General features: G+C 38.3%; 1 protein-coding gene across 4 annotated transcripts in view; it reads left to right on the top strand.

Annotated features, from left to right (window-relative positions):
- GRB14 (growth factor receptor bound protein 14) overlaps positions 1 to 26,517 on the top strand; it is a 117,749-nt gene that overhangs the window by 67,728 nt on the left and 23,504 nt on the right. For all 4 annotated transcript variants that reach the window (XM_086718783.1, XM_025934823.2, XM_086718784.1 and 1 more), the window contains 3 exons: positions 5,844 to 6,000; positions 23,065 to 23,186; positions 25,093 to 25,167. In XM_086718783.1, the coding sequence (XP_086574909.1) occupies positions 5,844 to 6,000; positions 23,065 to 23,186; positions 25,093 to 25,167 (354 nt within the window). The remainder of the gene's footprint in view (positions 1 to 5,843; positions 6,001 to 23,064; positions 23,187 to 25,092; positions 25,168 to 26,517) is intronic.

Genomic DNA, 26,517 nt, shown 5'->3' with positions numbered 1-26,517 from the left:
AATTTTTTAATCTTTTGCCTCCACTTACTTTTATGGAGGGCAGTCAGGGGAGTTGAAGTATAAAGTGTATGAACTGTCTTGATAAGGAGGATGTCAGCCAAAACAGAGATCTGCTTCAGCCACATTTCAGCATATCCCCTGCGGGCTACTTTTCCTATGTGGTACTATTTCACTAGTTGCCATATGCTCCCAGAGAAGTTTTTCAAACTGTAAACCACTCCAAAGGCCAAGGTTGCTCTGACTGTCAAGATTACAGTGACCGGGCAAGGCTTCCTAAACACAGCCTGTGTGTACCGTGTTGGCTGTCCTTGGGCACTCGCTCTGTTTATGCTGCTGGGATGTTATAGACAGGCCTTATCAGTGCATGTCTCTCTTGCTAGTCAAGTATCTATCTGGTCATTGATGCAACAAAGAAAGTTCTTATACTTTTTTAGTGTCAGGCAGGATTTCTTCCTGCTGCTATATAATTTCAAATGATCAATTAGTATGAATAATATTTTTCTCCCCGTTTTTCACTTTATAAAGCAAGCTGGGAATTTAGATCACGGAACTTGAAATTATAATATCCCTTTATTAAGTAGCGTAATTATATGATTTTAAAATTTCTTTGTTACCACTCAGTGTGTAGAGGAAACAGGATGCCATTATGTTGCTCTAATAATTCTTAAGAACAGCCCTGCTACTTGTTTTTACCTAATCACAAAAGTTTTTAACTTAATTTTAATCCATACTAGTCATGTAGGTTTTCAGATGATTTGACTTTTTTTCTTACATGGGGCAGTTTTGTGTAGTAATACTTTTGGCAAGAGGCATATTCAACTCTAGTAGAGAGTTAAGGCTTATTAGATTAGCATTTCCTTTTTCGTATATTTTAAGGAGAAATAAATACTCATAAAGTGAGACTTTTAACCAAGACACCCCTTTGTGGTATAAAGAATTTTTCACAATTATTGAGTAGATTTGAGAGATGACAGGAATTTATTCCTGTGGAATATCAATTAAAATATAATTTTATCATTCTTAGGTAAATATGTACTTTGGATAAATGTCAATTAAATAAGAGGTAAAAAATACAAATTTAAAATGGAACTCGAACAAAAGTACCAAGCTTTTCTTCCAGTGGGTGTTATTTATTTTAAAATGAGTACATGCACCTATTCTAAAAATTTGAGTTGGCCTAGCCCTTCTCAATTTATGTGTCTTCATTCTTGGCAACCTGTTTCTTTCAAATTTGCAGTAATATAGTCTGAGGAAAATAATGGCATTTCCTAATTGGTTAGATGCCTTTTCCTTTGCCTCTTGTTCAGTTCTTGCCCACTACTTGAATTTGGCTTAGGCTTCAGAATGTCTCTAGTTGTTGTTTTTTTTTTTTATAATTTATTTCCTTTAATATAAAAATATAGTAGATAAGAAAAAATAGAGCATGAAAAGTAAGAGGCATACTTCTGTTAGCCCAGGTGATGGGAGTTTTCTGTAAGAAAACATGGGTAGTCGGGAAGCCTTCCCAGCGACCTCCATGTCATTCCCATTTGCCCCGCATCTCCTGACGTGAGATTTGCCAGCTGGCCTCTGAGGGAACTGAGACAGTGGCTCATCATCGTGGCACATGAAGGAGCAGTCACAGGGTTGGATCCTCTTTTCCTCTCAAGAGTGGTCGTCTTTGTCAGGAGCATGCAGCAGAGCCTGACCCAGTCAGCGTCAGCCAGAGCACGTGGAGGTGCAGTGGACAGCATCCCTTAGAATCCCACTGGTTGTCTGTCACAGATACAGGTCCTCAGGACACGCCCTTAAGAACACTAGCCTCCCTGCTTGCAGTCAGGGGAAACACGGAGATTACAGGCAGATCTTGGGATCTTTGTGAACCACATGTGTTAACCAGAAAGCGAGTGAATTGATGTGAAAGGTCAAACAGTTGCATCTGATCTTGGCGATGTATTTTCACGACCTTTCTCATATGACCTTATGTAGCAACCTCAATGACTGCGAAACTCAGAACTGCCCACAAACAGCGATATTGAGTCAATTCTTACCTAGGACTGTTTGTAAGAAAACATGTATATCTGTGGATCATTGAGAAGAATTTGAATTTACTGAGCATTACGATTTAATAATCATACACTTTGTGACAAAATATTTTTAAATTAAAGTTTATAAATAGGTATTGAGTACTTACTATGTCAAAACGCTTTGGCTCTACAGGGGTACAAAGTTCATTTGTTCCGAAGATCTTTATTAAGCCATACATACGCTGCCTTGGGCCAGGTACCTGAAATATGATGTCAAATGGTAAATAAACAGAGATTTTCCTTGAAGAAATTTATTAGTACAATTGAGGAGAAGGGCCTGCAAATAGAAAATTATAAAATAAGAGTATGTAAAAGAGTAATATAAATTACAAAGGCTTGGGCAGTCAGGGAAGACCTTCTGGAGGAAGTGCCACGGAAACTGGGGCCAAACAGTAAGTAGGAATTTGCCAAATAAGGTACGTTGTTGGTGGTTGGAGTGTTGATCCCAGTTAGAGGGTACCTCACATGCAACTAAAAAAGAACAGCTTACAAGTACCTGACCTATTTGGCTAGGATCGTAGAATGACCTGTAATATAGGCTGGTTTCCTGGAGAATGTACATGTTGTGTGCATCCTAGAGTTTGGGCTTTATTCCATGTGTTCCCACTTTCCTGGGTCCCTTTCTACCTCATGTTATCTTTCAGACTTTCTTGCCTCTAAGTCACCATTAGTATTGGTACTTCTCAGGGTTCAGTCCTAGATTCTCTTTTTCTTTTGTTTTTCCTTTTCTCCCTCGCCAGGCGTATCCGTGTCCATGGGTTTGTTTATAACTTAAAAGCTCAATGGTTCTTAAGTCAATTCTGAACTTAGAACCATACATCCCTATTACCACCATCCTACCCACCACCTCAGTTTCCTTCTTCTTTGCTGCTCCTGCCATCCCTGACTCCTCTCAGTCTTTAGAACTTGCCAAATTCCTTCTTACCCAAGGGACTTCTGTTCCCTTAGCTGAAATGCTCTCACCTTCTCTTGGCCTGGCTCTAGCCCACTCTTCAAGTCTTGGCTTACATTATCACTTTTTCACAGATACCTTTCAGGTCGGTCTCTCACCCTAACCTAAGCCCCATTTTATGATTAGTAATATGCCATACTTTTATGCTCTAGTTGGTAATTATTATTTTTTTAATACTGCTTTCCCTACTAGACTTTAAGCTCTCTGAAATGAACAACAGTCTCTGTCTGTGACAGACAGCCTTATATTAAAACACTTAGCAAAGGATGTGCACCTTGTAAGGGGTCTTAGTAAATATGATGAGCTGCTTGAGTTGGGACAACAAGGAGCCACTGAAGAATCTTAGTAGCAGAACGACCTGATTGGATTGGCAATAAGCAAGTTTCTTCTGCCAGCAGTATGGAGATTGACCTGGAGGGGGTCCATGGCTAGAGCAAGGGAGAAAAGTAGGTAGGTGTTACCAGTAGACACGGCACATATAAAAACACAAAGAAATCAAATTCACTTGTTCCAGGGGCTCTGAGATATTCTCAAGATTATTTTCATCTCTTAGCGTGGCTTACTCCACGTGGGCCTCATTTTCCCACACTCTTTCTCTTTGTGAACAATAACAGCTTCATCCTATGTCTGCCCAATAGAAAAGAGGGTCCACTCTACGGTTATGTGAACAGATATCCAGATTGGCTCTGACTGGCTCTGATGAGGTCATACGCCCTTCTCTGAAGTAATAACTGTTGCCAGAGGGATTCTGGGTGCTGGTGGATCAGTCTGGATACTATCTATCCGGATCTGAGGCAGTGGTATGAACCGGTATGGTAAGACATGTTTTTGTATACATGCTCCTACCACGGCTGATTTCAAGCTGGATGCCTGACTTGCAGCTCCTGAGTGTTTAACAGCCGGCTCTGGTAAGCCTGTCCCTGCAGCTCTAGGTCTCCATGGCTGAGCTGGAGGGAGAGCTGCAGGGGTCACAAGGACCGATGGTGAGGGAGGGAGTGTGCTCTAAAAGGCAACCAGAATATTGTTAGAGAAGACAGGTAGGTACCTGGTAGCCAGTTTACCAAGGAAATTTGCACTGTACTATGCATAAAGTATACTTCGGTGTCATGATTTTCATTTACCTAAGAATTTTTTAAAGTTCCTATATCATTTCCTTGAATAACATGCTGAGACATTATATAATATTCCATTCTATGAAAGTACTGCCATTTACCATTCTTTTATAGTTGAATATTTAGATTAATAGAATTATATGTAACGCTTTGCTGGGTATGTCTATGCTTAAAGCCATTTTCCACATTTAAGACAGATTTACTGAGATGGTTTACGTAAGGGAAATTACTGAGTCAACGGAATGGACCTTTTAATGCTTTTGAATACTTTCCAATAGGTGTACAAAATAGTTTTACCAATTATATCACTCCTATCACTGTAAGAGAGCAAGTATTTCATCACACTGTAATTAAGTGTAATTTAAAAAAAAAAAAAAAGGTAGGACAGGGGCACCCGAGTGGCTCAGTCGGTTATGCATGAAACTCTTGATTTTGGCTCAGGTCATAATCTCACAGTTCGTGAGACCAAACCCTGCATCGGGCTCTGCGTTGACAGGGCAGATCCTGCTTGGGATTCTCTCTTTCCTCTCTCTGCCCCTCCCCTGCTTGTGTGCATGTGCTCTCTCTCAAAATAAATAAATAAACATTAAAAAAAATTGGTAGGACAAAATTGATAAATCATTTTTATTTGCATTTGTTTGAATTACTAAAAATGTTGAAATGTCTATTTTTGTAACAAGCGTATTTCTTATAGTGAATTTTCATACCATTTCCCACTTGTGTGTGTATATGTTGATCTTACTATACTATTATCATAGGTGTTTATCTTCTTATAATTAATTTAATTAATATACAACCATACCATAGTTAATAATGGAGATTCCAGCACAGAGCACAAGTTGGTAAATGTTAAGGGGAGTGTTGTATATGAAACTCTCTCTAATTCTGTATAATTTAGAGTAAGATTAGCTGCTGTGATAGATAAATACAAATTCACGGTAAGTGAACACAATAAAAGTTTATTTCTTGCTCATGTCAAAGTTCCATATGGGCGTTCTTAGTTGGGCACCTTTCGTGTGGTCATGGTGGGATAAAGGCTCTTTTTGTCCTATGGCTTTTCTTCCCTCTAGGGACTTGCAGTCATTTCCATTCAGTGGGAGGGTGGCCTAACAATGGGGGACAATATGTGGGAGATCTTTATGGATGAGGCCTGAAAGTGCAACACTGAATGTGCTTACATTCCATTGACTAAAACTCAATCCCATGGATACAACTAATTGCAAGGGGGAAAAAAATGATTTGGTACACATCTAGCCAGTCTTTGCCCAAGTTTCAAGAACCTGAAAATAGAGACATCTTTCCATAAAGGCTGATTTACTTACTGCTTTTACTACCTGTATATATCTGGGAATGAATAGCCCATGTTACTTGGATTACAGGATTTAAATATGGAATGGAAAATTTTAAGTATTGTTAAGGGATATATAGCTCTTTAATAGACCAGAGTGGTAGAGAAATGACAGCAAATGGTCACTGAACGTCCTCTACTTTAGACACTGAAGAGAAGAGAGTAGAAGTTGTCAGACATAGTGATTTGACATGTTATGAACAAGTTTTGGATAGGCAACATTTTTTCAGTGTTTTAGAAAATTAAATGTACAAGAATCCATATAAGGACTTTGTAATTAGCTCAGCCAATAAGTTTGATGACTTATTAGAGTGATATTTTTTAATAGACTATTTTAGCTCATTTTCTTATTTCTACCTACACAGGTAATTAAAGTATACAGTGAAGATGAAACCAGCAGGGCTGTAGAGGTACCCAGTGACATAACTGCCCGAGATGTTTGCCAGCTGTTGATCCTGAAGAATCATTACATTGATGACCACAGCTGGACCCTTTTTGAGCATCTGCCTCACATAGGTCTAGGTAAGGATACAGAACCGTAGTCCATATCCTTGCTTTTCCGTTCCTTATAGCTTCAATCATATGGCAAAGAGTTTCTTCAGACGTAGAAAAATAGAAGAGAATTATGAATAGTCTTTTTCTTTATTTTTGGTGTTGTTGGTTGGGACACAAAGAATGTAGCACAAAATGAAAGTAAGGGTAGAAATATTACACATTTAGCACACTTCTTTGTTTAAATAATGATTTAGGGAAATTTGGGAGCCAAAACACAGAGTCCAAGTTGATAGAAAGATAAATGCCATAATAATCGTTGGTAGCACAGTGAACATTTTTTGAGAAGTTAATAAAATAAGCTGTTATCTGAACTACTTTTTGAACTGGTTGTAGTGAAGACACGGGAAATTTCTACACTGGTGCTTCTCTTTATGGATGTGTAAACCCTAAATTTTTCTAGAAGAACTAAGTAACTCTTTTACATTTTAAAGTTATAAACATAAAGAGTAATCTTCAAAAATATTTTGTAAATTGGAAATGCAGCTCTGTGTTGTAAAATGTAGAGGGCTTTCTCCTCCATTTTTTAAAACAAGTTAAAAGAATTTTCATTCTTCTGTTGGAGTGAGACAGAATTTGGCAACAATTTTATTTCACATTTTCTTATTTTTACAGGTATTAGTGTTAAAGAACATGTTCCCCTAATAAGTAGTGAAAAAGAAAGGGGTTTGTTATGTTCATGCCATCCGATTCTTTGAATTCCATATTTGTTTCCTGCGGCTGCTCTAACACATTGCTATACACCTAGTGACTTACAACAACCAAACTTTATTCTTGTGGCTCTGGAGGCCAGAAGTCTAAAATCAGTATCGTCGGGTTGAACTTAAGGCATCGGCAGGGATGCACTTCTCTTGGAGGCTGTAGAAGACCAGCTGTTCCCGCACTCTTCCAGCTTCTGGTGGCGGCCGGCATTCCTCGGCTATGGCCATGTCACTTCAGTCCCTACTTTCGTGGTCACACTGGATTTTCCTCCTCTGTCTGTGTCAAATCACCCTCTGCCTCTGTCTTATAAAAATGGTACCATTTAGAGTTTACCTGGATAATCCAGGATAATCTCTTCGTTTTAAGGTCCCTTAATCACATCTGCAAAATTCTTTTTTTTTTTTTTTTTTTTTTTTTTTTTTTTTTTTTGCCATATTAGGTAAAATTCACAGAAAACCTGAATTCTGAAGGTATGCTATATGGGCCAGGGCAACTTGCTGTCATTGCCTTCCCAGGGCAGAAAAAGTTCAACATATATTTTCTGTGTTGATATTTGTGACTAATTTAACTTCTATTCATGACCATTAATCTCCTTAAAGTATGATGTTGACTCTCAATATCTGCCATATTCTAAACTTATCTTGTTTACATATGCTCTTAATTAGCATATGAAATTACAGTAATCTATACTATTAATTTTTTCTTTGGGAGCAACTTAAAAAACATTTTTTTTTTTTTTTTTTTTTGGTTATAGTCACAACAGTTTATCCCTAACAAATAGCTTGAAACTCAATAATAAAAATCTACTCTGTAAATCACTGAAACCACAGCAAGTGATATTAAGGAATAAAACGCACAGGTCTTTTAATGTTGAAGCTTCAAGTGGAACGCTGAGAATTAATTTGAGTTGCATACTAAGTTTAAGATTTTAGGCATCAAATAGAAATATGTTTCTCCATTACTCTTTTTTCTGGAAATGCTGAAATAAAATCAAAGATGTGAGAATATTGTCTCATGGCTTTGTCAACCATGCATCAGGCCAAAGATTATGAGAAAGAAATGGGGTTCCACAGCCTTCTTGTGTTCTTTTTCCTCCTTTTGGTTTTCACTCAGATTATATCTTTAAATAGTAGAAAAGCTGCAGGCATAATGCTCTCCAAATACTGATGCATATTAGATTTACCATCTTCCATATCTGTATTTATTTATTAGCTGCTTTATTTCTGTAAGGATACACTGAAACATTAGATGGTAGCTAACGAATATCTATTTTCTTCACTTATTTATTGTCTAATTTCTCTATTTTAACATAATCTGTAATTATAGTGTGCATTTACTTTTGTAGACTTTTTGTGTGGGGGGGGTGTATGTGTGTGTGCACTTAAAATACCTCTTCTTTTTCTTTTTCTTTTTTTTTCATTTCACTTTACAGATTCCATGAAAACTAGGAACTCTCCCTGCCTTTTCCTGTTGACTTCCTCAAACAATTTAGCAGATATTTATTGACTATTTTATACCCAGCCTTAGATCGTGGGGGTACAGTATGAACATGATAGAAAAAAAAAAAAAAAAAAAAAGAACAAACAAAAGAAAAAACCCACTGCCCTTGTGAGTTTGCATTTTCGAGGGAAGAGAAAGATAAGAGGCAAATGACTAAAATTTGTAACCCCTTAAATGATGATAAGTATGGGTTTCTCCTGATATCCAAAAGCAGAGTGCTCTTACTGAAAACTTTCATAAGCTGAAACTGTATAAAGCAAAGAAGCGTTTACCATTAATTTATATGGAACAATATTTGAGCATTCCCAGACCCCACAAATAATCTCTCTTAGTATTTTCTGGTGTCTCAGGGTGCATCTTGCCAACAGATGCACAGAATAAATCAAGATAAAGCCCAGATGCTCACAGACTAAGTTCAAAGCTATGGTGGCTTGATGCTGAGATGCTGAGTGCAGTTCCCTGGAAGGAGCTTGGCGGGGCCATGTCGCTGCTCTCCAGGGTGCACGCTGCCTCTATAAGGGCTTGCTGCAAAGCAAACGCTGATTGGTATTTTCATTTTTCACCTTTTTATGTAAAAGTGAAAATCCTCTGGATTTCTGCAGGTTGGCAAAAACAGGTACTAACGTAGGTCTTTTGTAAAAGCAAAGTGTTGTAATGCGAACTTTTGAAAAGCTGGAACTTTTGAAAAGCCTGTACTGGGAGAAAAGGAAGGCAGGAAGAAGGAAAGAGCATGCTGGGGGTGAGTGGGCGATGCATTTTATTTCTTATTTTTATTACTTTGAAAGAGAGAGAGAAAGTGTGCAGTAGCAGGGGAGGGGCAAAAAGAGAGGGAGACAGAGAGTCCTAAGCAGGCTCCACACTGTCAGTACAGAGTCTGATGCAGGGCTCAAACCCGCAAACCGTGAGATCATGACCTGAGCTGAAATCAAGAGTCATTAACGGAATGAGGCACCCAGGTGCCCCAGGAGACGCACTTTAAAAAAAGGGATCAGGGAAGATGTCCCTGATAACATCATGTGGAGGAGAATATTTGTGGCACTGTGCTCAGGCAGCAGCCAGAGGCCAGCACTTCTGGAATAAGGTGGGGAGTGAGGGAGTGGACTTCAGTAGGGCAGCCACAGAGCCAGCACATGTAGGGTCTCTTAGGCCATGGAGGGGCTTGACTTTTCCATTGAGTGACAGAAAAAGTGACTGGAGGTCTTGGAGTCAGAGAGCAAATATGATCCTGATTTAGTTTTGAAAGTACAGTTGACCCTTGAATAATGTGGATTTGAAGTCCGCGGATCTACTTATATGTGGATTTTTTCTAATAAATACGGTCCAGTACTGTAAATTTATTTTCTCTTCCTTATAAATTTTCTTGATAACGTTTTTCTCTAGTTTATTGTAAGGGTACAGTATATAATACATATAACCTCAAAGTATTCATGGACTGTTTATATTACCAATAAGTCTTCCAGTCAGCAGTAGGCTATTAGTAATTAAGTTTTGGGGTAGTCAAGTTTCATACAGATTTTTTACTACGAGGGGAGATCTGCACCCCTGTCGTCCACATGGTTCAAGGGTCAGCTGTATACTGGTAAGAAGACCAGAATTCAACCTTCTAGAGGCTAAGCCACTTTATTTTGCTTCTGCATCAAATTAACTGTGGCTTTCTGGATTGATCCTGGCGCATATGTAATTTCTGCTGGTTGCTCATGCCCCACTGTACCATCTTCACGGTATTGTCTACCCACGTATGAGGTGTAGTATTGGTGAGACCCTGATGCATTATGGGCAAGAATGTTGTAACTTGTAGGATAGATGAGAGTTAAGGGTTTTCTGTACTTCAGTTCACGTTAATGACCAAGATAAGCTTAGGAAAGTTTCAGAGACATTTTATGTTGTTAAAATAAATGTGCTATTGTTGTTGCTTCTGATCCAGTAAAGCACACCACAGATTACTAAAGTCAGAAGGAGGAGCACTTGATATTCAAAGTATAGTATGTATATGGAATCTAAAGTCTGTTTTCAGAGTAGCATTTTCTGTGGCAAAGGAAACGTCCATCTTATTAGTATTTTTTAATATAAATGCATGTGTGTGATAGCTGTTATTAATGTGCATCTTATATGTGCAAGGCACAGAGTGAGAGGTTTAATATTAATCTTGATAGATGTTCATATTACTTAGCCTCATGGTGACCCTGCAAGATATGTTTTTTTTTTTTAAAGCTCCATTTCATATAGGAATACAAAGATTCAGTGATGAGATACCTTGCCCAGAGTCAAATGTTGCTCAAGTCTAGGTCCTTTTACGTTCTTAAAGTCTTTGCATTTTCCATTGAAATGAGTTTGTCTCTCCTCATCCCAGTAGACAACCGGTCCAGGGATTCTGTGGTTGATTTGTCTCTGTTTCACTCTGTGTCTCTTTCATGTGTGATGTGAGTACAAGTTAAAATTTTGAACCCTCAAGAACATTTTTCAGTAAATGTTTCTTACCAAGTGGTATTGAAGTTATTGGGAGCAAACCGATCTATCCTGTTCACTTTATAGCACCGCCAGTTATTTCTTCTGGCCAAGCAAGAGGATCATGTTGGAAATGACTTCTCCTTGAATTTGTATACAGCATAAATGGTAACATGACTTTTGGAACTTTGAGTACACTATCAATAGTTCATATCCTCTGGCAATAATTATTAATGTATGTTGCTGAGAATTTTAATAGGCAGAGTAAATCATTGAAGGCAGCTAAACATCCTCATTTTGTTATGAATCTCTGATTTTCCTGATTTTGGATCATCTTATGATGAGGTTATAGTTGCACACAGTTTTATAGACATTGAATTTAAAACATCAGTACATCTACAAACGTTTGCCCTTCTCTCTGTGTTGGCGTTTTATAACTGGTGTGTTTTACTTCATAGCCACTGGATGTCACTGTGGTTCCCCAGATGGAGCCCTTTGCTTTTACAATCAGTGTTAAGTGGACTGAGGGGGGAGTGGGGCGGGGGCAGAAACTTCAGTTTTAAGTCCTCTGGAACTTAATGGGATCCATGTTTGTCTTGCTCCCATTTTGATTCCTAATTGAAGCCACGGTATGAAGCAGTGGCAATTAACATAATACCTCAAGCGCATACCTATGGACTCCTCGGGAAGAAGAATTAATTGTATTTTAGTGTCATTGCTGGGGACAGCTGAGAGTTCCATTGTGAATATCATTGTGGAGTGGCTTTAATAAGCAAAATGAATGACTGGAGGCTTTTAATGAAACCATTTTTATGTGTGCAGCTGTCCCCACGTGATCTCTTTAAGACAGAAACAGTGCACAACAGTGGTAAAAAGGAGCTTCACAGCCGCCTGCTTTGAAGCTGTTCCTTTACTTTTTTTTTTTTTTTTTTCTTTTTTACCAAAGAAGCACAAGTGTTGTTCCTGTTGTCTGGAGCTGAAACGTGGTTGTACTTTCAGCGTTGTTTGTAACCTACCAGCCATCAGAATTGTGACCACTCTTATCACCAGTACCAATAATTGTGAAGCTTTTAGGATATGTGGCGCTAGGCTTCCTTCTCTGCTGAAACTGACCTGAGCTCTGAGGAGGCGTGGTGTCCTGGTGGCACGCCAAGACTGGAGGCAGAGAATATGAACCAGTGGGGTGCCTGAGTGGCTCAGTCAGTTGAGCATTTGACTTTGGCTCAGGTCATGATCTCGCAGTTCATGAGTTTGAGCCCCGCATCCAGCTTGCTGCCAGTTCATGAGTTCAAGCCCTGCATCCAGCTCGAGGCTGTCTGCGCGGAACCTTCAGATCCTCTTTTCCCTCCCTCTCCCTGCTCCTCCCCTGTTTGTGCTCTCTCTCTCAAAAATAAACATCAGGGGCGCCTGGGTGGCGCAGTCGGTTAAGCATCCGACTTCAGCCAGGTCACGATCTCACGTTCCGTGAGTTCGAGCCCCGCGTCAGGCTCTGGGCTGATGGCTCAGAGCCTGGAGCCTGTTTCCGATTCTGTGTCTCCCTCTCTCTCTGCCCCTCCCCCATTCATGCTCTGTCTCTCTCTGTCCCAAAAATAAATAAAAAATGTTAAAAAAAAAAATAAACATCAAAAAAAGAAATAAGAAAGAAAAGAAAAGAAAAAAAGAAAAGAAAAGAAAAGAAAAGAAAAGAAAAGAAAAGAAAAGAAAAGAGATGAACCAGCGAAGAGTTATAACTAAATCTGCCTCCTGGTCCAGCTGATTTTTCCTTCTCGCTGTTCTCCTAGCCTGCATTCAGGTCTTATCATCTCTCTCCTCAGGTATTATATTAGCCTTATAACAGGTCCCTTTGCCTCTGGTCATACCAAGGTTATCCTTGTGAATGCAGCCCTGATTCTTCATGCATTAGGGCCCAAGGTCCTTTGCAGGGCTTATAACACCTATGACCTGACTATCTCTCCTGTCTCCAGCCTTGTGTCTCCCCCTCTTCTTCCTGTACGTTTATACATTAAAGAAGTTCCTGTAGTCGCCCGCATACACTACAGTTTCCACTCCTTGGTTTCCTTGCTTGTGCTGTTAGGATTCTCAGCAAGTTCTTTCTCACCCGTCTTTACCTGGCTATGCCTCTTCCAAGGCTTACTTGGAATTTTAGTTAAAAATGATAGTAAGGTATAACTGGCAGCCATTTCCTAAAAATATTATGAAAACAAAGCAAGATGAAAACCCTCAGTTGTCCAAGCTGACAGCCAGCTAATGTAGTGCCATGGTTTGAGAGAGAGAAAGAAAAGCATTAGGAGGCATCCCATGCTCAGCCTTATCAAGTAGAGTTGCCCCTTCCCTCTGAGAGCAGGTAGAGAGACAGGTCTGTCTCTTCTGTGTTCCAATTAGGATACTTGCTGTTCTTGAGACAATTAGGGTACTTACTGGCATCACTGTTTCTTATAAATCCTTTAGGAAATTGCAAATCCTGAAAATAACAGAGTGGTGCCAGAAACACTGGGAGTGATCGTGATGGATTGTGTCCCAGGAGGGGATGTTCCCACAAGTACATGCTGGACTGGGGTGTGGAAAACAAGCAAATTTGGCCAAGAAATAGGTATAGGGCTGTTCAAGGAGGGTTATTTACAATATCGATGAATTAGAAAAATGTTATAGCAATCAGGGGATGTAATAAAGTACATCCGTAGTATGTAAGTTATGCAGCTTTTGATCATGTTTTTGGAGTCCTCCCTTTGAAAACTGATATGGGCAGATATAAAATCATAATGATGACTGACTGGATGTGTGTGTATATATATACACACACACACACACACACACACACACACACACACACACACACAGTGTCTCCTAAATTTCATATACATACATTCATATGGACCCAGGGAAAAAACAAGAAGGGATTATACTGAAATGTTAAGTGCTAATTCCTGATTGGTAAACTTAAAAATGGATTGTGATTGTCAGCTGCCCATGCTTTTCAAATTTACTATAGTGGAAATGTATTATTTTAGAATCAAAAAAAAAAAAAAAAAAAGAAACACAGTTTTAAAAACTTAAGAAATTTTAAAAGATTTAAGACATCTTCCTGAAGCTCCAAGTTGGGCCTACTACCCGTCTTCTGAGCTGCTGTAACATTTTCTGCAACTATCTTTTTTTTTTTTTAATTTTTTTAATGTTTATTTATTTTTGAGAGCAAGAGAGACAGAGTGTGGGTGGGAGAAGGGTAGAGAGAGAGTGAGACATGGAATCTGAAGCAGGCTCCAGGCTCTGAGCTGTCAGCATGGAGTACAGCACGGGGCTTGAACCCACGGACCGTGAGATCATGACCTGAGCCAAAGTCGGACGCTTAACTGGTTGAGCCACCCAGGCGCCCCTTCTGCAAATATCTTAATAGTGGTCATATTATGAAAACTAGACAGTAGTTCCATGAGAGATGGATCTCTGAATACATCTTTGTAAGCCAGGGTTTAAGACAAATAAATGGTTTCTGAACTAAAACATACTAAACTATAAGGTACTTATATCAAGCAGTTCAAAGGATGGATTACAACGTACATAGAAGGAAAAGACTTGGAAAAGAAGCCAAAGAAATCAGATGCAATGCTCAGATGGAAATTTATTGTAAGTCTGTAAAGGATGTATTTCGTAACTTAGAATTTATGGAAGCAGTTTCTAAACTCTTCGGTTATTTACCAGTCAGCTTGAGGTAATGTATATGCAAATGCTTTGCAGAAAAGTAAGATTTCTATGAATACAAGTTGTGATTGGTGAGTCTGAGTTAATATGAAGACTACTTCAATTTGTTGAACAATAATCTGCAGGGCCTTTATAGCCATCAAACTAAGTGTCATAATTTTCCTAATAAGTGTACTTGGGGAGCTGAATATGGTGGTAGCAATTTTTCCAGGGGATCTCTCTGGTATTAAGTAGTTTTCTTAGGTTAAGGAACCTTTCAGAATCGAGCCTTATTTAATTCTTTGCTTCTCCAGTTTTTGTTTTGCTTGGTCAGAGGCTGTTCATTTTTATCTGAAAATAAGATTGACAAAATGTATGTAGTTTCTACCTAGCCCAGAGAAGTACAAGGATCATTTGTCTCCCGGAGTTTCCTGTAACAAAGGTATACAAAGAATTGTTTTCTGGGCGAATTAGAGGTAAAAGCCACTTTTGTTTCTTCTCTTATCAAGTGATGAGAAGAGTAGGGAATCAGGTTTCTATTTGAGCCCCACGCTGTACTTTCAGTAGATTCAGCGAAGAAATCCAGGCAGAAGGTCACAGGTGAACACTTTCCATTCTGGGAGGATTGAGGTTTTTTTTAAAAGACTTTGAAGTGAAATCAACAGTTTCAGAAGAAACTTCTTTCCTCTCTTCTTCTTCCTTTTTGTTTTTAAAGAAAAAGTTTCTGAAATTAAATAGAAACAGAATTTTCTGTACTTATTATTTGGTAATGTTTCATTGTATTTCTGTGACACTTCACAGATCTATCAGAAACAGAAATGAAACTTAAAGTGATATGAAGCTTTTGTTTTAGTTTCAAGAAAGCTTTCTTTAGTGTTTGGAGACTTTTCCCCCTTTTTTCTCTTTTTTGGATGCTGTTTTGAAGCTATTTAAGAGGGCTTCTCTTCTATTTTTCTACCTACACAGAAATGGTATGTAGTCCCTGTCATTCACTTTCCAGTGACTGAAAAATACTTTAAAAAGTTTTCTAAGCAGACTTGTATCCATAAAGATTTAATAGTATATTTTAATATGGTATTTTAGGTGAATTTATGAAGTTTTAAAAATAAGGTCTTTAAAAGAGTCATGATGAATTTATGAGAATGTTACCTGGGTCATTTATCACAAGACAACCAAAAAAAAACCCCTTTTTTGTCATTCTGGGTGACAGTTCTTTTTTTTTTTTATTTATTTTTTTTTTTTTTAATTTTTTTTTTTTCAACGTTTATTTATTTTTGGGACAGGGAGAGACAGAGCATGAACGGGGGAGGGTCAGAGAGAGAGGGAGACAGAGAATCGGAAACAGGCTCCAGGCTCTGAGCCATCAGCCCAGAGCCCGACGCGGGGCTCGAACTCACGGACCGCGAGATCGTGACCTGGCTGAAGTCGGACGCTTAACCGACTGCGCCACCCAGGCGCCCCAGGGTGACAGTTCTTAATATCATTGTTCTCAAGTATTGCGGCAAAGAGCTTCTAGTTGCAGAATTGATTTGTTTCTTTTTGATATTTAAGACGTGCATTGTAAGTTATTCAGTGGGATCATTCCTCTGGTTAAAATCCACTTGGTTTTAGAATGGCGCTAAAGAGGAAGCGTCAATGGAAAGTTAGTTAGAAGCCCTCTGGACCAGTACTTGTTTTGTTTTCTCTGTTCTCCGGTCTTGGTAATGATGTCCCAGGCCTAACCTAAGCAAAGCCAAGCCGGTCTTCCGCAACTTTTCACCCCCCCTTATGAGCTTTTTTGTTTTCCTCTCAAAGTTATCCATCTAGGCATCTTGTATCTTCATGTTGAGCTCCTCCCTGTTAAGATTTGTATTTAGTTAGGTGTCTGCCTTGAAAAAAAGAAACCATGAATTTTGTGCAAGATGTGATTAACTGATAATTATGCCTTTTAGGGTTATTTGGATTATTGTAGCATTAATCCTTTAACGTAATGAGGTTTGGTTGTAGGATGGTATATGACAGTGCATCCAAATTTGGATACAAATATATAAATTGAAAATGCTTATTAATATAATACGATTTTGAAAAGCCAGGTTGTGTACTAGGCAAGTTTTATCTCCATTACCAGGGGAGTGTGTGAGGTGAGAACCTATAGCTGCATCTGATCCTCTGGGCTTTGTCTGCTTTCTTATGTGTTTTCTGAATTTTCAGTAGAGTACCCAGAAATCCTCTTTGAAGGAATGCAAAGTATGTCTTGCCCTATCTCACATACTCTAGTTAGTCTAGCTTTATTTGAAGAAATTTTTCTTCTTAAGATTACCAGAATATTTTCCTGATGCTAGTAATGCATTACTTACGCGTTTGGTATTATGGTTCCATGAAATTTTCTGCAAATACTGTACTCTATTGTTCCTTTCTACATTGTTACTCTGGGCTTTGTTTACATGTAGACTACTGCTTGGTTGGTGGTCACAAATAGTACTTGACAGTGCTTTTCGTCACATACTTGTCATAGCTGTTCACATATAGCTTGGCTTTTCTGCCTTTTTTGTTTTATTTCTTCTTTTGGGGCAGTCCAAATTCAAGTGATTTATGTTACTTTCATGTGAGGTTAAGATTGATGTGATTTGAAATATTGCCCGTTATTTTCCTTCTCCTTACACTCAAAATGCAGTTTTTTATTGACTTAATTAGCAAATATTTATTGAACACATTTCAAAATAAAAGAATTTGAGGCAGCTGAAACATGAGAGGTGCAGGAACATGAGAGAGGATATTAGTGGATATGGAAAGAATGAACAGGATATAAATAGGCCCAGCAGAGGCTGCAGGGGGTGCCCCTCAAGTGGGAGCTGTAGTGAAGGCAGAGGCAACACTTGCAGAGGAAAAGCATTGACTTGGGATCAGACACCTGGCTGCTCTTCAAATCCTGAGATGTTCACTGTTCTGAAAAATGGAAATATGACTCTCATGAAGCTGTGATATTACTTTACCACAGACCTGGTGGCTTCAAACAACAGAAATGTAATCTGTAACAGTTCTGGAGGTGAGAAGTCCAAAATTGATGTCACTGGGCTGAAATCAAGATGATGGCAGGGCCAGGCTCTTTCCGGGGCTTTAGAGGGAATCCGTTCCTTGCTTCGTCCATCTTCTGGTGGTTGCCATTGTTCTTGGCTTGTGGCTGTGTCACTTGAGTCTGCCCCTGTGGTCACATTGCCCTTTCCTCTTCTGTTGGGGTCACATCTCTTTCTGTCGCTGTCTCATAAAGATCCTTGTGACTGGATTTAGAGCCTACCTCAATAATTCAGGATAATCTCTTCCTCTCAGTCTCTTTAAGTTAATGACATCTGCAAAGACTTTGCCATATAAGGCAACATTTATAGGTTCCAGATGTCTTTGGAGCCATTGTTCAGCGTACTGAACTGAAAATATTAAAAGAATTAAATATGGCAAGGAGAAAGGTCTCAGATGGAGACTTACAAAAATGTAACTTCCTTTATTTCAATAATTTGAATAATTTTTTACTTTCAGCCTCCTGCCTTCTTCACAGCAGACAGTTTAATCTTCTGTGTATTTATTTTTTTGTGTGGATTGTTCTCAGTCTTATTGGGGTTAATAATAAATTCAGGTTCTGTAAATGAGTTACATACGGGATTAAAATATTCTCAGTTGAAAATTCAGACCTGCTTTCACTTCTGCAACCTTCTGCTGAGGCATTAAGTCCCAGGACAGGTGTTTGCCTAACTCTTGTCCAGCTGTTCATGTTCTGTTCCTGTCAAGCTTATTGACTGAACCATACAGCCCCCTAAGTCTGAACTCTTGTCTTAGCTCTTCCCTGTACCTGCTGGAGATGTGGTGCTACTGCCATGCTCTTTCTTCAGAGTGGGATGCCATGGACTCATCTGCCCTGATGTTGCCCTCAGTTATGGCTTCTCCACCATGCTGGATGTAAGGCTTCTATTGGAAACGAGATGCCTCCTAAGGCTATCCTCTGGTTTGAGCCACATACCACCGTTAAACTTATCTGGTGTTTTATCACCATCGACTCATCACCCTGAAAGCATTCTCATTCTGGAAGGGGACAGGATACAGGGTCACTTGGGACCTATACCATCCACTTATTATTATCTAGCGCAGTCTCTACTCTGTCCTTTTCTTCACCAACACCTTAACTACAGCTCCTTTCCCAGAAGATAGAAGGTGGATCCTTGTATGAGGCAATCAAGGATTGGCTAGACATGATTCTCCCCAAGTACTTATATTTGTCAAAGATTGGTAAGGTCTATTGTGAAGTTCAAAAGTAGAGGAAATGCGTTTCTTTATTTTTTTTTCCTTTCTGTATAGTGTAGCTTGAGGTCAGAACATACGATGTTTCTTCAGTGGTAGAGAGAGGCAATGGGTACAAAGAAACACAGGTTGGTAAAACAAACAAGCAAACATTTTGCCGACTACATTGAAATTTTCTTCCTGTGCAGTTGCAAATAGTACGGATATCATGCTTAGCAAATAGTATTTTTAATGTGAACCTGGGTTTCATAAGCTTGAAAATATCAGCTGGTTTGTGTGAGAAGGAGACCAAATTAAGGATAGAGAGATTGTTAGGGATGTGACTTCCCATGGGATATCTCAGTGACTGCTTACTTTCCCAACCCACTTAATAGTTTTTCAGACTCATTGATAGCAACACAATCCTTCCAAGAGCTTGAGTGGAGGACCTTGGTGTCTCCCCTAACTACCCTCTCTTTTCCATTTCCTATCCGATTTGTCAGCCAATCCTGTTGGCTCTATCTTCAGAATATGTCCAGATTCTGCCTGCTTTGTACATCTCCACCGCTGCCACTCTAATCCAAGCCGTATCATCTCTCCGCTCATTAATTGTAATATTCTACTAAATGTGCTTCCTGCTTCCACCCTTAAGTCTTTTTTTTTAAAAGTTTTTTATTTATTTTGAAAGACAGAGTGAGAGAGAGCACACATGTGAGTGGGGGCAGGGCAGAGAGAGAGAGAGAGAGAGAGAGAGAGAGAGAGAGAATCTTAAGCAGGATCCATACACTGTGCTGTCAGCACAGAGCCCTATGTGGGGCTCAGTCTCACAACTGTGAGACATGACCTGAGCCAAAATCAAGAGTCAGGCGGCTCAACCGACTAAGCCACCTAGATGTCCCCACCTTGAAGCTTTTAAAATCAGCTCTCCTCCGCAGCCGATGCAATCCAATGAAAATATAAGTCAGTCCGTGTTATTTCTCTATTCAAAGTGACTTCTCCTCAAACTCCAAGGAAAGGCCAGAGCTTCACTATGAACTGCAGGGTCTTTCCTAGGCCTCCTTCTAGCTCATCACCATTGCTTCTCTAACCTCTTCTCCTAGTACTTGCCTCTTTGCTCACTCAGCTTCAGCCGCATTAACCTCCTTGCTGTACTTCAAACACGGAACGTTGCTCTTGCCTCAAAGGCTTTGTTCTTGTTCTTCCTGTAGGTGTCTGCCTGGCTCATGCCCCCTTCTCCTTTGGGTCTTTGTTCAAATATTACCTTCTCAGCGAGATCTATCCGGCAAGCTCTTGAAATGAATTCCTTTCCCCTATGACCTTCTCTTTTCCTATGCCCTGCTCTATTTTTCTTTGTAGTATTTATTCCTGCCTTTTAAGAGTTGCATTTTATTTATAGTCTGTATCTTCTCATTAGAATGAAAACTCCATGAGGCAGGGATTTTTGACTGTTTTATTCACTACAAAATTCCAAGCCCCAGGATGAATGTCTGACACGTGGTAGGACTTCAAGAAATATTTGCCAAATGGATGGATGAATCAATGGTATAACTGCTAGACTCCATGGGTTTATCCCATAGAAAGTAGGAAGTAGATAAGCTTTTTGAGCAAGGGTCACGTTGACACATATGTTTTATGAAGCTTGCTGTAGTATTAGTGTCCAGGTTGGATTACAAAAATAAGAAACTAGAGGTTTGGAGATTAGTTAAGTAAAGGTGAGGGTCTAAATTGGGATTGTGATCATGAGAATGAGTGAGGGGTTGTTGGTTGTGTGAGAGACACTTGGAGGGAAAATCTCTGGTATCTGGGGATAGCAAAAGTGGAGGTCATGGGAGTGGATATAAAGACGCAATGGAGATAGGAGAATTTAGGAAAAAGCAGTTTGAAAGAGAAAAAAGAAGAAGACTTTGTTTTCAAGTTTATTTTTTTATTTTGATAAAATGTACATAACATAAAAGTTACCATTTTTAAGAGCATAGTTCATTGGCATTATGTACATTCATATTGTTGTGCAACCATCGCCACTGTCCCTCTCCAGGACATTTTTATCTTCTCATGGTGAAACTCCAAATCCATTAAACAATAACTCCTTGCTCCCTAGTCCCTGGCCACCACCATTCTACTTCCCATCTTTATGAATTTGTCTATTTGTACCATTCTATAAATGGAATCATGCAGTATCTGTTCTTGTGTATTCTTATTTTACATATAATATCTTTTAGGTCCATCCCTGTTGTAGCATGTGTCATTCCTTTTTAAGGCTAAGTATCCCATTGTATGTTTGTAGTACGTGTTTATCCATTCATCTGTTGGTGGGCAGTAGAGTGTTTCCACCTCTTGTGAAGGATGCTACTGTGAACATTAGTGTAAAAATATCTGTTCTCACCCTGCTTTTGCTTCTTTTGGCTACATACTCAGAATTGGCATTGCTGGAATTAATATTTTGGGGGAATCACCATACTGACTCTGGATTTAGACAAACTATATGTGAGGTGGTGGAAAGTCTAGCAGCTAGAACTAGAGCACGAGTGAAAGTAACTGTGGCCAGAGATTCCATCTCAAGGAACTTGACAGATGGGATGGCTGAAGAGAAGAGAGTGAATTAGTTTAAGAAAGGGAAAGAAAAAATTTGAGCCAAAGATGACATCTTAGGAGGGAGGAACCATGGAAGCTTGTCAATGAGACAGAAAAAGAGCCATTGGAGTTAGGAACAGAACCCAGAGTGTTGATACATACTTAACTTGAAGTCATCCATATTCATTGAGCTCTTACGAGAATTTCCTTTCAGATGAATAAGCTTCCATTTAAGTATGACTTTACTTTCAAGGGTTCAGGTGTTGTAGGTCACAGATCACTACTGAGTGTTGAATGTCTGAGACACGATACTTTCCAAAAAGGTCCTAGAAGCACCTAAAAAAAGCAGAGGGTTTCTGTATTCCTTAGTTGGCTGTTCTTCACTTCCTGTTTTACATTAGTAATTTCACAGTAACTTTTCTTTATTGTTGTTTCTTTATTTCTGTTATTGAGGTGTGACATACCTTAAGAAAAGTGAACAAAAAAAAAAAAAAAGAAAAGTGAACAAGCCATATGTGGACAACTCAATGAACTCTCAAATGTTATATAAACTTGGATATCCAACACCCAGAACAAGAAATAGTATTTCCCATACCCAGTGGTTCCTGTCATACTCCTGCTCCCTCACCCACTATCCCTATTATCTTGATTTCTAACACCACAGATTTATTTCGCCTGTATCAAATTTCATGTAAGTGTAGTCATGTACTATGTACTATTCTTTGTGTCTGACTTCTTTCATTTAATATCATGCTTGTGAAATTCACCCATACAGTTGTGTGTTGTAGTATGTATTTCACTGTGTAAATTTACACAAGTTATTCATTTGTTCATTCTCAGGCTGATAGGCATTGGGTAGTTTTCAGTTTGGGGCTCTTTGAATAGCACTGCTATAGACATCAGGTTTCTTATTAAAATACGAGTTGTGTATGTTATGTTCACCTCTTTAAAGTTGTCGCTGCCTATTTCATTTAAGTACCTTTCCTCCTAAGTGCCTTCCCACCCTACCTAATTATCTTCATTGTTAATACAAAATATAGTTGCCTAAACATTAGTTTTGAAAGCATAAAGTGCCCCTAGAAATTAGGTTTCTTGAAATTGTATGTGCTTGCATTAAATTTTTTCCTTTTAAAGCATTTATTTTTTTATTTTTTTTTTATTTTTTTTTTCAACGTTTATTTATTTTGGGGACAGAGAGAGACAGAGCATGAACGGGGGAGGGGCAGAGAGAGAGGGAGACACAGAATCGGAAACAGGCTCCAGGCTCTGAGCCATCAGCCCAGAGCCCGATGCGGGGCTCGAACTCACGGAGTGCGAGATCGTGACCTGGCTGAAGTCGGACGCTTAACCGACTGCGCCACCCAGGCGCCCCTAAAGCATTTATTTTAATTTTTCTCAACTATCCAGATTATGTGTCTCAAATGCATTTTTGCACCTGTCAAAATTTTTCATCTCTTAATAGGGTGAATTGTTCAACCTTGAGGCAAATATTTTAATTTTGGCATCACGATGAGCTGGAGAAAAAGAATACCTCCTAAATTCTTAATGCAGATTTGTAATCAAACTTAATTATAATTTACATGGCAATAAAAGGAATTGAGAATTACCAAAAAGTGCATTGTGATATTTTGTCATTTTTTCTCCTCAGGTTACAGTCTGCTTTGGTATAAAAATCAACATTACTAATTCAAAGTTGCCGAAAATATTATCAACCTGGTTATCCTAGAATTGAGTTGAAATTTGCTGTATTTAGTAAAGATACATAATATATTTTATATATTTGTATGGATACATGTGTCCACACACATTTCTTTCTACCTGCCTATTTGTCTATCTATTCATTCATCTGTCCATCCATGCATCTATCTGTTGACATACTCACTGAAACATTCCTTACAGAAAGAACAATAGAAGACCATGAGCTGGTGATGGAAGTGCTATCTAACTGGGGAATGGAAGAAGAAAATAAACTATACTTTAGAAAAAATTATGCCAAATATGAATTCTTTAAAAACCCAATGGTAAGTGAAATCCCCATTAGTAGTTAGAGAAAATAAGTGGATTTGTTAAATTTTATTTTATTTTTTGTGAAGAAAAGAATCACTATGAATAAAGTATAATTTCCTATTTGGTAGCTATGAATAAAATGTAATTTCCTATTTGGTAAATTGTAGGTCAGAATTCTGTTCCTTTACAATCATAATTATGTTTTTTCTTACTTTATCAATGATTAGTCAGTATGATCATAGAAGTTCAGATAGGTAGTTTGGGGGAGCTATTTCTTCTTCTTCTTGCTTTTTAAGAAAACAAATATACATTTAATTTGGAAAATCAATTATTAGATATCCTCAAGTAGCTCCAAAATATTATAGTTTAACACTTTTCAAAGAATGTAGGAAATTTAAATAAGAAAATTTCTAAAGTAAAAACAGATTGATAATTGTTTGGAGTGCTATAGCTCAGCCAAAAATTATTCACATGAATCTTGCTGTTCCAAAATAATTTTTCAGTGCAATAATTACTGAGCTAAGTAGAAATGAGCTAAAGACCAGAGCATTATCCAATAAATACTTCTTTCATTATAGTGCTCTTTAAAAGAGAATAAATGTGTGTCACATTCCTAGCGAAGACTAGGTATCTGCAGAAGTCAAAAGAGCCCCGGGGCTCATTATTTTAAATTGTTTTTGTCTCTGCAGCTATAGCGTATTTTTACACTAAGTTTTGGATAATTGAATTGAAATGATCCTTTATGAAAAATATATGATACATACTATAATAGAATATTTTCAAACCCTGAAAGACCTCTTATGTTCTCTTTTATTTGAACCTATTAATAAAAACATAATGGAGTGATCTTTGACAAAGAAAATAAAAGAGTACTAATAAAAATTAAATAGAATTAGAATTTGAAGGGAAACTGTTTTCTTGTTGTGAATCTTTCTTAAAAGCAAGAATTTAAAAGTATAGTTAAAGGCATATGGTTTAGTGCTTGTTTTGGGTTATATATCATTATGGTTGTTATTATTATTATTATTATTTAAACAAGTCTGTACACTCATTTTGTAGACCTAGAGCAGTGGTTCTCAACTGGGGGTGTTTTGACAATGTCTGGAGACATTTTTGCCTGTCATTACTGGGGTGGAGGGACAGGAGGGCTGTTAGCGGGTAGAGGCCAGGAATGCCGTAACTAATATTGAACACAGTATTAGACCAAATGTTAATAGAACTGTTGTAAAGTCCTGTCCTTCCAGGAAGTATAGAGGTCTGTATTTTCCCAAACTTGTCTGATTATAAAAATTACCTGGGGGTGGAGAGAGTGCTTATTAAAAGCATAGGACCCAAGACCTACCCAGACCTACTGAATCAGACACCCCAGGAATGAAGCCTGGGAATTCCAGTTTTAAACAACTGTCCTAGGTGAATTTTATGATTAAACAAGGTTGGACAAAGAGTAGGCTGAAAGGACTGGACTTTTAGCCTCTGGCCCTATTGTAAGTCCTGGCTCCTCTACATGTGGCTGTGACCTGGGTTATACCGTCTACTTCTATGAGCCTTGAGTTTGTGAAATGGAGTTGAGAATCCTCTAGCACCTGCCAGCCAGAATGGCTGTAGGACTCAGGGAAGAGATACGGGAGCAAGCACGCTGCCATCGTGAAAGCAGTGTTTGGTAACTTGACGTATGTGGATCTCTGCATCTGCATTATCTGAGGGTGTTTGCTAATCTTTGGGCCCTACCCACACCTTCCCCTTAAGATACATGAAAGTAGAGTCCAGGGACTGGCATTAAAAAAGAAACAAAACAAAACACTTCAGGTGAATTTTCAACACCGTGACTTAGAGAACTTTTGCTCTAGCTTACTATATTGGTCATACTGAATCTTTTCTAGCATGGCTTTTGAGATAATGTAACCTCTATCTTTTTGCCAGTATTTTTTTCCAGAGCATATGGTGTCTTTTGCAACTGAAACCAATGGTGAAATATCCCCCACACAGATTTTGCAGGTAAAATATATTCCCATTGAAGTATGTTAAGTAACAGCATGATAAAGGGGAACTTTAAGGTCCATATTTAAACATGCCCAGATTTTGAAATGGTATACCTTGACTGATTAATTTTTGCTGGAGGTGAAACTAAAAAGAAAAGAAAGAATAGGAAAGGAAAGAACAAAACCTGAATAAAGAATTCCCTAAATCAGGAAAGCGTCCTAACCCCATTTTTCTTCCCAGTTTTGGCCAATTGTGAAAGGAATGTGTATCATGAAAGGAAATTTGCAGAGTAATTTGTTCTATGATGTGTTTAAAGATTATGTTAGTCTTTTTGAAAAATCAAAATCCTCAGTAAAGTGTAGGCATTTTACTGACAGATATTTAGTATTAACTTTTATAATAAGTACTGTCAATCCATTTGTGGTAAAATATTCAGCAATTAAGTGAAAGGAGAAAAACAGATATAGAATATATATATATACATATATACACATACATATATAATATATATATACATATATACACATATATATATCATATATATATACATACATATGTATCATATATATATATATATATATATATATATATATATATATATATATATATCATATGCTGACATGTGTCATAGCCATGTTGGATACATGAGCAGAATTCTGAAATGTTTTAGCTGAATTAAGAATGCTAGTTATTTAATTAAGCGTCTCCTTAGTTTTGTATCTGTTGGGCTCGTTTCTGCCAAACTGGAAGTGGCTTTACAAGATCATTTTTAAAAGATATTTTCGTTGCAATAAAAGAATGATTTCAGTTATTTTATTTTTCATAGATTAGTAGATTTCACATCACAAGCTCTGCCATTGTTAACAGGTTAATGTTGAGCCATGTTTTTATAATGGTTACTGTTTGATCTAAGCCTTCAGGCATCCTCAGACCCACTCAATATTTTCTGACCATTAAAGAAGACAACTTTTAATATTTCCATAATAGATACTACTTTAAGTATATTGGTATTTAAATATACTGGTAACTGTAATGGGTGGTACAGATCTGTTTTCTATGGGCTTTTAATAGGCTATATTTCATTTTCGCTCTTCACAATATTTTAGAAATGTGATTAGTCTCAAGAGATTTTCCTGAAAGCTTCTTATATGCTACTGGGTTTCACAGACACCCCATCAGGATATTAGGATGAGTAGCAGCGGCCCAGCAGCTATGCCTGAGGACACCCCCCCCCCCCCCGCCCCCGCCGCTCTCAGGCCCTCTCAGTGCTTCACTACTGGCTTAGGATACAGGGTGGCGGGCTGGAGTTTTTATTCCACCTCCTTTCCCCAATTCTCCTATAATATAGTTATATTACTTTAATGT

Source organism: Puma concolor, chromosome C1 (genome assembly GCF_028749965.1).
Source record: "Puma concolor isolate L17-30 chromosome C1, mPumCon1.1.hap2, whole genome shotgun sequence".
NCBI lineage: Eukaryota > Metazoa > Chordata > Mammalia > Carnivora > Felidae > Puma > Puma concolor.
The sequence above is the reverse complement of the archived record's forward strand: the minus strand, read 5'-3'. Positions and strand labels throughout refer to the sequence as shown.